General features: G+C 31.6%; 1 protein-coding gene across 7 annotated transcripts in view; it reads left to right on the top strand.

Annotated features, from left to right (window-relative positions):
* PHC3 (polyhomeotic homolog 3) overlaps nt 1–13,461 on the top strand; it is a 69,588-nt gene that overhangs the window by 39,115 nt on the left and 17,012 nt on the right. For all 7 annotated transcript variants that reach the window (XM_054580412.1, XM_054580421.1, XM_054580409.1 and 4 more), the window contains 3 exons: nt 3,674–3,827; nt 6,929–7,179; nt 10,347–10,506. In XM_054580412.1, coding sequence (XP_054436387.1) covers nt 3,674–3,827; nt 6,929–7,179; nt 10,347–10,506 — 565 coding nt within the window. The remainder of the gene's footprint in view (nt 1–3,673; nt 3,828–6,928; nt 7,180–10,346; nt 10,507–13,461) is intronic.

Here is a 13,461-nt window from a genome sequence, read left to right as displayed (position 1 = left end):
TTCTTACTTAAGAACCTTAAAAATCTCATTTGATGAATTGAATACTGAGGATGAGAAAAGTCCATTGGGAAGAGTAAAAGTTTTGAATAAATGAGATTTTGGTGAAATTTATCAGAATAAACCTCTAAAAATGGTACATATTGCCTAGAAAGGAGAATTGTCTTGAAAAATGTTTTTCTTTAAACATTGTCTGAAGGACTTTTTAAATTTATAAAAAAATTTACAGTAAAAATTGAATGAGATCTCAGAATTTTTAAGCAGAATGATCAAATTTATAATTAATTTATAACTGAAGAAAACAATCTTCCCAAAAGGAAGTTTGTATCTTTATATAAAGACCTCAGTGAAGGGACTTTATCACTTAAAGACCAATAACTGTTTGCTCAAAAAGGAAAGTAGTTTCAAAGTCTCAGGATGCAGATTTATAGATTCTTTATTCTTGTCACTAGGAATAAATAGTGGTAGTAATAGGCATAATGAGATTGAATTTCATTTCCTATTCATTTTTATTAAAATAGAACTTAACAGAAACGAGCATCTAGAAGTAAAAGTTTGTAATTTAATTATGTCTCTATATTTTCTTTTAATAGAGTTTTGGGGAGTTTACAATGGATACTGTAACAAAAACATAGACTTTGAAGTGTACAGTACTTCAAAGAAATCAAATTTAATTTAAATTTATATTATTTCTTTCTAGTTCAGTGAATTGGATTTTAACAAGTAAAAAATAAAATTTCTTCATATACCTTATATTTTTCTAATTGTTTTTGTTAGGGTAAACTTTGGAGGAACAGATTTGGGATAGAAATATCAAAAACATAACACTGAAATTAAAGCTAGAAATACTTACGGTTTAATTTGTTATTTCCTGTTCTCTCAAAAAAGGTTTTAAAAAATTTATGTTATTTCATTTTTGGACTCTGTGTGTGTGTGCGTGCATGTGTGTGTGTGAGAGAGAGAGAGAGAGAGAGAATGACAACTTTCTCTGCTGTCACTGGTATGGTTGGTCATACTTGCTATCCATATTTCCATGTTACCTTTCTTATACCTTTCTTTGAGTATCATAACCTACTTATTAAACTGCTCTATTCTTTTATTATCTTTGACAAAATGTTTTTTTAATTAAATAACATTTCTTCACAAATTATACCTTTCTTCACAATTTCCTGGTTGTTTTAAATATTTAAAGGTAGAGAGAGAGATTTACTTCTTGAGAGATTTGAATTTTGAAATATAAGTGTGAATTATCAAAGTAAAATCAGTATGTTTTTAAAGAGATATATTTGTAAAAGATATAAAACTAAGGTTATTCATTGATGTTTGGATATGATAAGCTGTGGTGAGAGTAGGTTATTTAGAACTAATCAGTATTCCATGGTTTATTTAGGAAAGGGAGACATATGGGACTAATGTACTTTATGGAGGTAAGTTTGGCAGGCGTTGCCAGTTTTAGAATAGTAGTTCCAAGCTAAACAGAAATTGTGATGTGCAGTTTCCTAATTACCTTGTCAGCAAAACCTACACTTCTTTGCTTTATTCAGTATTTTGGTTGTTGCCTTTAGATTTTTTTTAGGCTGATGCTGCCAGATGTCTGTGACAGATCTGCTTTTGCTTACTTCTTTTATTCATGAAATTATTTTGTGTTTACATGGGCGATTTGGAAGAATGTATAATTTGGCTTAACTGTAACGAAAAGTATTTTACAGTATTCTTTGATGGATTATTTCAGAATATGCTATTTGTGGTATGCCTCTTTTTATCTTTTACAACTTTATTTTTTAAAAATCAGAGTTCTATGCATTTTTAAACTTTGATTTCATAAAAGGTACTGTAGTAGGTATTTAAAAAATTTGTGACAGCATAAATATTAAGGAGAGGTTAGCATTTTAAGAAAAGATAATCTTTGAAGGAAAAGTAATATCTAAGAAAGGAATGCTATACAGATATAATTTAACAGGTTGATAAACCCATACTTGTCTAATTACCTCTGAATCAATATTCCCACCATTCCACCAAACAAAAGAAATCAGTACCGCAGCAGATGCCCCTCACTAGAAGGGTTCCCCCTGCCCTTTTGCCTCAGGACTGTTTTTTGGATGACTTTACCTGTATTGGATATTATCATCATTAAAAAAAAAATTATGTACAGATATTAGTAGCTATCATTATTGCACACTATACAGTAATGAACACCTGTTTTGACTTCTGAGGATCCAAGCATGAGTCAAGGGATCTATCAGTGAAACAGGTTTCCAGGTGCAGAAATACAAGCAAATACATTTAAAATATTGCCTACTTACTAGCTGATTTGGATCACAGTTCTGGATATTATATTTAATCAAAAATTATCAGTAACAGTAGGACTTTTTAAAAAATTTAAGGCAAAAGATTTCTTAGTAAGGACTTGGGAAGTTAGGTTTTTTGTTTTTTTTAAACTATCACTGTTGTTTGGATATGCCTTTATGACATCTGGTTTATTCTGTTTTCAAAAATCTTCATCGTTTTTGTATTTAATTTTATGTACTTCAATTCAAACTTTATTAACAGTTTGATTAAAAATATATACAATATTATAAATCACTTAAAGTTTTTTGTTATTGTTGAAAGAGTTTTAACATTTATTTGAAATATCAGTCAGTTTGGGTGAAAAATCTTAAAAACTCACCACCTTTGTACATTTAAATAAAAGCTTTGTACATAAAAGAAAGGTTAACTGCTTTATGACTTTTTGAAAAACCTTTTTAAACCTTTTGTATCATATTACAAAAACAATGGTTAAATAAATAAGGATGACAAATTAAAATACATGTGTCAATCTCTAGAAGTAGATTTTGAAAATTCATTCTTAATGTTATTGAAAAATTAATAACAAGGTTTATTTTGTTTTATGATTCCTTCTCTGAGTGCTTTTGAATCCATGTTTAAGTATAATCTTTACCATTAAATAACAAGGTAGTTAAATACTTAAAACTTTGCTCTGTTATTATAGAACAGTATTAAAGAACTAAAATTAATGTCTCAAATAGGTTAGGATGGTGTGTGTGTGTGTGTATGTGTGTTATTTCAAGGACAGATATTTCCTGCTTACCTGATATTTGCTTAAAAAAAAAATCATTAGATTATTGAGTAGATTAAAGAAAGATATAATTGCATGCATACCTTTTTTGTAGGTTCTGAGATACTACTTTTCATAACTTAATCTTTCACATAAATATAATAAAGAGCCTAGGATGTATGTAGTCCTTCAGGCAGTACATTTCCTGAGATTGTGTATGTCATTTTAGAGACTTAGTGTGTGTGTGTGAAAAATAGTATCTATTTTGGTTTATCACAGTTAGAAGTTAACAAATAATAGTAAATTCCCAAAATAGAGTCTATAAAATCAAAACACGTCTTTTAATTCTTAAAATTAAAAATATGTCCTAACTTGACTGTCACCTTTGTGGAAACTAACCATTTGTAACAAAGATACTGATCTACAACTTGCTTTTAGTGAAACACTGTCAATTACTTGCAAAATTTCATTTTTAAAGTTTTCTTTTCAACCTGTAAAATAATCCTTTTGCCTTGTTTTAAAATTTAAAACACTGGAATTTATTTTTCAAAAATTAAGCACATGTTATTAAACGTGTTTTTAAGCAACATTTTAAGGCAGTGTGGTTTGTTGTTGCAGGTTTATCAAGTAGAAGATGTGTGTGAAGAAGAAATGCCAGAAGAGTCAGATGAATGTGTCCGGATGGACAGAACCCCACCACCACCCACATTGTCTCCGGCAGCTATAACTGTGGGGAGAGGAGAAGATTTGACTTCTGAACATCCTTTGTTAGGTAAGGAAATATCTCAATTGGTGGGAATTCTTTGTTAGATAAATATTAGTAATGGGAACATTTAGAAATATCAAAAACAACACTGAAATTAAAGCTAGAAATACTTATGGTCTTAATTTGTTATTTCCTGTTCTCTCAAAAAAGTTTGTAAAAAATTTATGTTCCTTCATTTTTGGACTCTGTGTGTGTGTGCGTGCGAGAGAGGGGGAGAGAGAGAGAGAGAGAGAGAGAGAGAATGATGGGGCATGGAAACCAACCCCCATCCCCCACTACAGATGGTATTAAACTAATTTGTTATGTAATTGATTGCAGTAAAACATAGATTAGAATTAAAGATCTTTTTTTGAAGAGGAAAAAAAAATTAGAACAATTGATAAGGAACCACCCAAATGAAAAACATATTGTAGCCTCCTGGTTTTTATTGGTTTGTACAGATTGTTTCATATGATCATTCAGATTCATGTGTCATGCTATCTCTAGCTTAAAAATTGGAATAAGTTAAAGTTCTATCAAAAGATTTCAATTATACTTTCCCCAAATCACAAAGCATTCTAAGTCATATCTGGAATTCCTCATAATTGCTTGTGATCTAGACTGAATAAATACTTTCAGGAGTGTTCTTTCCTATACAGTACTTAAATTAAGCCTCACCGATTCTTACTAGAGATGGATTAAAAAATACTGAGCTTAAGCATTGAAATTCTTATTTACTACACTAGTGCTCCTTTTAAGGTCAAGGAAATCTTCTGTATTCTCCTCCTCACAATATCAAAGTGACTGTGAATCTTGGGTATTTTAGTAAAACATCAGTGTGATCTATAGCCCAGTGTCTAGGTCCTAAAAAAGATGCATTATGTGTTAGGTTTTTTGTTTCTGTTTTTCATTTATGAATATTATATTTAGGCCAGGCGTTGGCAAACTGGCTCACACTTTAAATCTTTTCTGCTGCCTGTTTTTGTATGGCTCATGAGTGAAGGATAGTTTTAAAGTTTTTAAACAGTTAAAAAAAAATCTAAAACAGAATAACATGTGAAAATTATGTGAAATATAAATTTCATTGCCCTTTAATAAAATTCTCTGCAATACAGCCACGTTCATTTGTTCAAATATTATCTGTGACTATTTCTGTGCAATTGGAGCAAAGATGAGTAGTTGCAAAGACCATATTGTCCTTTATAGAAAGTTTGTTGACCCCTGATCCAGATAATACTAATGTTGGTTCAGGCTTTGCTGTAAGTATCTGTCCTATTGACTATTTCTTGATCCTTATGATCATTTCAGGTAAGAAGAACCACTGTAACAGGCATGAAAACAAATTGTAATCAGACACTGATTGTGCTGCCAAAGAAACCCTAGCCCTTTCTTTTCTTCAGCGTGCTGCAACTCTAACCCTTCTGTTCTCTCCAGCTTTTATTCCCTCCTGCAGATGTGAATATCTGGAAAGCAAAAAAAAGGGAAACCAGTTTCCTTCCAATTTTTCCCCCTCCTAAGAAAAGGAAAATGTTTAGTCAATAAATTATATAAAATATTTAAGACAAGTTTAATGTTACTGCCTTTGTATATTCAAAACGATACTTCAAAAGACAGATTTAAGAAAATCTAACTATAGTATGAAATCTTTTTTTTTCTGTCCCCTGAAAATGGATTTATATTGCTACAAATTTTCTGGAATTTTGGTTTAAAGGCAGAAATAGAAGTTTACAGTAATTGGGTAATAATCTTGCATTGTGACTAATTTAATTCCTAATGAGCATTACTAATGGTACTCAAAGGAAATTGTAAAATTTTTGAAATATTGGAAAAATGGAATATCTTCACACATGAGACAGGGAATGTAGTCTCAGATCTGTCAAGCATATCCTGGCTAAATTATCTTAAGTGCAATGTATGCTTTTGAATCTTCCTATAATTTACTTCATGCTTATTATTCTTTTGTGTTACATAAGGAGGGAAAGCAAGCATGGTTGGTATTTAGAATAACTCTCATCAAATCATGAAATAAACACCTCCAAAATAGAGGGACTTGTTTCCATCTAGGATTCAGTTTTCGCAAATCTCTGTTCTTCTAAAATTTTCCTCAGATTCCCATACTCACTGATATTCTTAGTTGTCAGCTGGTTTAGTCTTTCTACTTTAATGCAGGCAATAAAGGTTTGGTGCTATCAAATGGAGCAATAGGTAAAGCGGCTGTCATCACAGGCTGTCAGGGCTGTCTTATTGTGGCCTTCAAGAATTTGAAAGGGAGGAATCGCAGTGCTCCAGCCCAACATTTTGCAATTACCTGATGGTACAGTGTTCCCCAAATTGACGTATACAGTGCCACTGAAGAGTTAAAGAAAAGAGAACATTTGTTCATGGATTTGGATTAGCTTTGCTGCTTGAAATAAAGGTGATGAGACCTGTGTAGGTCATTAGAATCATTACTTATTCTATGTATTTTATGATCCTTTTTTTATTTAAGCATACTTTTCAAAGTACTTTTATTTCCCCATACCATTTGGAATATATAAACGGTAACATAGGGAATTTTATATCTACGTAGCTTAAAATTTTTGAAAAAGCAACCGTTTTCGTTTTTTTTTTAAAGGATTATATATTTATTTTTAGAGAGAGGGGAAGGGAGGGAGAAAACATGAGGGAGAGAAACATTGATGTGAGAGAGAAACTTTGATTGGTTGCCTCTTTCATACACCCCAACAGGGGACTGAACGTGCAAACCAAGCATGTGCCCTGACCGGGAATTGAACCAGTGACATTTTGCTCTGCAGGATGATGCCCAACCAACTGAGCCACATGGGCTGAAGCAGTAATTATTCTTAGGATGACATTCTAAAACATATTCATGTTGTATGGGACAGTTCTTTTTAACCATGATTAGAATGATAACTGAGCAAGTTACCCCCTTCTTCTGTAAAATGGGGGTAAGTAGTTTTTATATCACAAGGTTATTGTGCAAAATTAAGTGAGATAATAAAGTTTTTAGAATGGCTTTTTGAGCACCAGATAGTAACTGTTATTGTTGTTATGATTATTTTTTTAATTTTCTTTCATATTTGCCTCAGCTAAAATTAAGAAATGACTTTTTTTTTTTTTTTTTTCAGAGCAAGTGGAATTACCTGCTGTGGCATCAGTCAGCGCTTCAGTAATTAAATCTCCTTCAGATCCTTCACATGTTTCTGTTCCTCCTCCTCCACTGTTACTTCCAGCTGCTACGACAAGGAGTAATAGTACATCTGTGCCCAGTAGCATTCCCAGTATAGAAAACAAACCTCCACAGGCCATTGTGAAACCACAGATCTTGACCCACGTTATTGAAGGCTTTGTGATTCAGGAGGGATTGGAGCCATTTCCTGTAAGTAACAAGGAAATTTGTATTTTTTAAAAATTTGTGTAACATTTTTTAAATTTAGCCTATAATTCTCTAATAAAAAGCTTGTGATTTTATTGCAAAAAAGTTGTCACTCTTTTATCTAGAATTTATCTCTTTATATTCCAAATATACTCCTAGAGTTTTATGCTACCTATTTAGTTGTATAAACTAAGGAGGAAAACTTGAGTATATAAAGATACCAATTTATAATTTTTAGAGAAAAGTAGTTAAGGTTATTTCAATGATATAAACTCATATTTTTTCTTTTTAAGGGGACTGAAATGACACTTAATGTGTTTTATTAACTTGGGTATAGAAAATAACTTTGCAGTGATCTAATCCTTCTCAAGTTACCCAGTTGGTGGTTTATAATTAGCAAATAGATGGTCTAATATTTTTTTTTTAAGTCCTCACCTGAGGATATGTTTGTTTATTTTGGAGAGAGAAGAAGTAGGGGAGAGAGAGGAAGATTGACTTGGAAGAGAAATATCGATCAATTGCCTCCCATACGCACCCAAAAATATTCTCATTATTCTTAAATCTCAGCCTTCAGTCAGATTTTTAAAAATGCTTTCAAGTGTTCACCTCAAAGTATCTATCACTAAAAGTCTTAAAATTTGAGACTAGCTGTACGTGCTTTACATGCTACTATCTATTGATGAACGTTTTTCCTTAGAAAATAAATAAAATAGGAGTGGCCAAAATCAAAGAAAACAGTTTATTTTGAAGGTCTTTGAATGATCTGATTTTTGAAATTCATGGGTAGTGAAGATACTGCATTGTGATAGTTGGTTGCGTAATCAATTGCTTTGTTTTCCATTTAACATGTATGTATGAAACTTGGATCTCTTATAAGGATCCTGATTTAGTGAGTGGAAGAACAGTCATTCCCCCCCACCCCTCCGTGTTTAGATCCTGGCTTACCTTTGTGAAGTTACTCAGTCTTTTTGATCTTCATTTGCTCATCTAGGAGATGGAGATGATACTTTGCTCTTCAGGTTGTTTTAAGGATTAAATATACATAAATTGTTCTGTGTAATACCTGCACTCAATAGGCATAGTTATTATCAATTATTACTAGTGACAGTTATAATTTTTTTTAAGATTACCAAAAAAGGAAAATTTGGGAGATGTACAGAAAAATCCCATTAATACCATAATGTGTATGTGTATATATATTTTATGTGATTAAGATTATTATTATATATAGTTTTGCTCCTTTCACTTTCAAGATATACTATCTTGAGCATTTATTTTCTCATATGATTAATTGTACTTTGGAAACATTTTGAAAGGTTACTAATACTCTATTTTATGGACAACCATAATGTGTAATCTTTCCATTATTGTTGGACAGTTAGGTTTCCATTTTTACTCTATTCAAGTAGTCCTGAAAGGATTTTAAAAAATTTCTCTAGCATAAATTGCTTCGAAGTACAGGTATTGAATCATATTACATAAATATTCATAAGATTCAGTATATGTATTACTAAATTATTTTTTGGAAAGATTATTGAAATTTATTAACATACCAGAAATATGTACACTTAGCAACAATGAATATTATAGTTTTCTTTTTACAGAAATAACTTTTATAAATTTTACTTGAGATGTATTAAATATTACTCACTAAAATGAACACAGTTTAAAAGTTATGGATAATTATTCTCTAAAGTTAAATGTATAACTTTCCAATATACTAAACACCAGTGAATTTTTTATTGTTAATTTTAATGTTAATGTTTGCAGATTTTTCCATTTCTTATTGTGATTATTAGATTTGGTTGCTGAATTAAGAATCAGGAGACTTGAGTTCTAGTCCTGTTTTTACTTTTGTAAAGCAATCACCTGAACAGTTTAAACATTAGTTTTCTTATCTTTATTTAAATTTAAGTATAGTTGGTATATGATATAGTGATTTGACATTTATATAACTTACAATATAATCACTACACTAAGTCTAGTAATTATCTGTCACTGTTCAAAGTTATCACAGTATTATTGACTATATTCACCTTCACCTTTTTCTTTTGTCCCCCAACCTCTTCCCTCTGACAGCCATCAGCTTGATGTTTCTACGAGTTTGCCTTTGTTTTGTTTATTTGTTCTGTTTATTTAGATTCTACATAAAACATACGAACTTTGCTCTCCCTGTAGGACTTACTTCATTTAGCGTAACACCCCATCCTTGTTGTCACAGAGGGCAAAATTTTATTCTTTTTCACGGCTGAGTAATATTCCATTGTATATGTACCACTTCTTTATCTGTTTGTCTGTGGATGGACATTTGGTTGCTTCCATATCTTGGCTATTGTAAATGATGCTACAGTGAACATAGGACTGCATTTCTCCTTTTGAGTTTGTGTTTTGGATTTTTTCGGCTATGTACCCCGTAGTAGAATTCCTGAGTCATATGGTAGTCCTATTTGTAGTTTTTTTTTGAGTCATCTCCATACAAGTTTTTCGTAGTGGCTGCATCAGTTTATACTTCCACTAACAATGCATGAAAGTTCCCTTTTCTCCACATCCTCACAAACACTTGTTATTTGCTGACTTTTTGATAATAGCCACTCTGACTGGTGTCAGGTGGTATCTCATGGTGGTTTTGATTTCCATTTGCCTGATGATTAGTGATATTGACCATCTTTTCAGTTGTCTGTTTGTTGGCCATCTGTATGTCTTCTTTGGAGAAATATCTCTTCATGTCCTCTGCCCATTTTTCCCCTTATCTGTATAATACACATAATAATGATCTATCCTGAGGAGCTAACCCTACAAATAAAAAGCTTTGCATGTGAAAAATCAGTCTTAAAAGTTGTTTTAGAAAAAAAATTAAAGAAAATGGCAAATAAAAATTTTATTACTGATTTTTAAAGAAAAGACTTTTCTTAACTACTTGCCTCAACTAGGATGGTAGGTTCCATTTGACGGAGACTCTGAAATATCCATATTGCTGACTACCTGAACTATGAAGTGTTTATATTCAAATAGTCTAACCTTTCTCAAGGAATAAAGCACTTACTATCTCTGATCAATTGAACAAGCAAATTATCATAGACACTATTCTTTTCAAGAGGTTTTTTAACCAGCTTATTTCTGAAGGTCTTTAAAAAGATTATTTCATTTTATTCCCTCTCTCTCTTTTAAAGGTGAGTCGTTCATCTTTGCTAATAGAACAGCCTGTGAAAAAAAGGCCTCTTTTGGAAAATCAGGTGATAAATTCTGTGTGTGTTCAGCCAGAGCTACAGAATAATACAAAACATGCAGATAATTCATCTGACACAGAGATGGAAGACATGATTGCTGAAGGTTTGTGGATTTTACTTAAGATACTCTTTAAATTAACTTTGACCGTTACTGCTTAAAACAGGACATGGATTTTTATTCTATACAAATTTTTTTACTAGGAAGTATTTACTTTTGTTCTCATTTAATCCATTATTTGACTAAAATAATAGGAAAGCTAATCAGACTCATAATGGCCAAATGATAAAAATAACAAGATGGGTATTAATTTGCATAATGTCAATTTGACTTATGAAAGAGGGTGGGTGGGGAAAATTCCATTATAATGAAAGTAATTCAAAATTTTAGCATCAAAACAAGCGATTTTCTGTCTTTATTTTTCCTAAGCCAACTTAAATGACTGTTTTATTGAGTTTGCTTAAAAATGTAGAGCTTCTGGATTGTTTTGTTTTAGACTTTCTATATGCTGCTGTTTGTTATCAGTTGGGTATTACAGCTGTGTTAAGAATGTACTCTCAAGAGGATGTAATCAGTCAAGAGGTGATTAAATGTGTCTCCTTAATGTCAAAGAATCCGTTTTTATACTTAATTCACATAGTGAATATTCCATAAAAGAGTGGTGACTGCAGGAGAGCAAATACAAATGCATGGCAAAAATTATATGTTTTATCTTTTATTGATTCTGAGCATGGCCTGCAGTTTATGCAATTCAAGTTAATCATGTAACACTTAATGTAATCAGGGCTCTACAGTAGTGAACCAATTAACATCTCTAAGTTATTATCTTCAGTATATTAGCATATTTTCATCTGAAACCAATTTACTGATTTTGCAACTATATTATTGAGCATGTCAATAAGCAAAATAGATGCTGTCTTTGCTCATAGTTTCCCTAATTCATATAAGGAAGGCATCTCTGTCATTGTTTGTAATTTATAAACTGTTGCAGTATATTCATAACTTTTACTTTTTACTTAAACAGAGTGTGGTAGTATTATAAAAGTTGAGTTCAATTTGATGCTTTTTTAAAAAAGGAATGTTAACTATGAAAAAATTTAAAATACATACAATTAGAATTGTATACTCACCCAGATTTAATGTTATCACCTAACTTCAAAAATAATTTTTCCACATTTGCTTCATCCATCTCTTTGGTTTTCTCCCTCCATCACCCATTCTCTCTTTCTCTCTGTTGCTTTTCTCTTTCCCTTTTTTCTTCATTTATTTTGGTTTAAAAAAGCCATAGTCCTCATTTATTTTACTGGTACATGCTTTAGTGTGCATCTCTAAAAACTGTACACTTTCTTATGTAACTGTAATGCTGTATTACACAAAATAACAATAACAATTCTTTAGTGTTGTCTAGTACTTGGTCCATATTCAGATCTCCACAGTTTTATAATTGTATCAGTTGTATAATGTAATTTTGTAGTTATTTTGTTCAAATCAGGATCCAAACAATACCTATGTTTTGCCTTTTGTTATTAAGAGTTTAATTTCTTGAGTACTTGCTTTTCATTATATTGCAGCACATAGTATTTTACCTGAGAAAATTTTTGATTTGAGATGAAGAGAAGTAAAGATGAATAGACAGGGATTTTTTTCTTGTCTATATCTACAGGAAGTGTATAAATGAAAGTTCTAGGCTATAAAGCATACATATAGTTGTGTGTACACATTGGAGAAAATGGGAAACTGCTTAGGAAGCTTCACGCCAGATTCCATGATACAGCTGGTTTGTATATAATAGATGTAAAGCATATGCTCCTGTGCCAGAACTTGAGAGAATCTTTTGATCTGGTAGAAGGTAGCAAATCTCCATAACAGAAAGGTAACTGCAGAACAACATATGGTGACTTTTAAACTAATTATGTAGACAGTAAACACCTGAGACTTTAAAACTGGTTCAGATTATTGCTAGCTTGGTGAGTTTTCTATAGAGAAGGAATCTGACCTGGATCTTAATTGATAAAGGATAGATTTAACATAACAAACAGGAAGACCCCTTCAGATTAGGACACCGGGAATAAATGTACAAAGGATGCTTAAGTGATTGGTAATTTCAGGAGGACGCTCTGAAGAGCACATAGTGGGTTAGAGAAGTGTAGTAGGAAGTAAGACTGGAAGAGTCAGATTATCTAGAGTACCTCGGATATTTGACTAAAGCCACAGGAGTTACCATGTTAAGAGGATGGTTACTGAACATTTTTAGGCAGGTGACATGAACAACAGTGATTTTGGAAACTATGCTTGTCATTTATAGGATGAATGTAGAGGTTTGGCATGCAATCGATACTTGTCACAGTGAAAGAGAAAGAAAAGAATTGATGGAAGACAAGGCAAAATGTAGTTTAAGAGGGTAACATTCCAGAGTAAGGAAAAGGAAGATTTAAAGATGATTAATATAATCAACAAGTAGTAAATAAGACATAGAGATATAATGAATATAGATAACAGTATTGTGCTATAATCACCGAACTTGGTAGGAGAGTAAAATTAAATTATCCCAACAACTAGAAAGAATGATATGTCATGTGACAGAGGTAATAAGTACTGCAGCAACAGCCATCATAATATATGTGTATCTTAAATTTACAATGTTACATGTTAAATATATTCAATTAAAAGGTGGTTAATCTAATACTGTACATATTTTTACATAAAATGTGCCAAAATTTTAACTACTTCATAATTTACCAACATAATTTTATAAAGTGTTTCTATTACTGTGTACATTAATATTTATGGGAAGTGCAACAGGGTGAAATGGTAAGGTCACTTATTTAGTGCCTTTGGTTTTATATATAGTTTAATTCAGTATATTTAAAAAAAAACACTCTACTGTGAGGGTTATTCTCTTTTTGAAGAATAAACTATGTTTCTATTTGGACTGGTTTTATAGCCAGAATCTCCAACCAAGTAGCCTGTGGTCTACCAAAATATCTTATGTGTTCCCTGGTAAACCATCACACTAATCGTGGTTTTTGTCTCATTGCATGTGTTTTTGCTGATGATCCT

This window comes from Pteronotus mesoamericanus, unplaced genomic scaffold (genome assembly GCF_021234165.1).
Source record: "Pteronotus mesoamericanus isolate MK-2021 breed Mesoamerican mustached bat unplaced genomic scaffold, CSHL_Meso_final contig_116, whole genome shotgun sequence".
NCBI lineage: Eukaryota > Metazoa > Chordata > Mammalia > Chiroptera > Mormoopidae > Pteronotus > Pteronotus mesoamericanus.
Note: the sequence above shows the minus strand (reverse complement) of the source record. Positions and strands in the feature narration are given on the sequence as shown.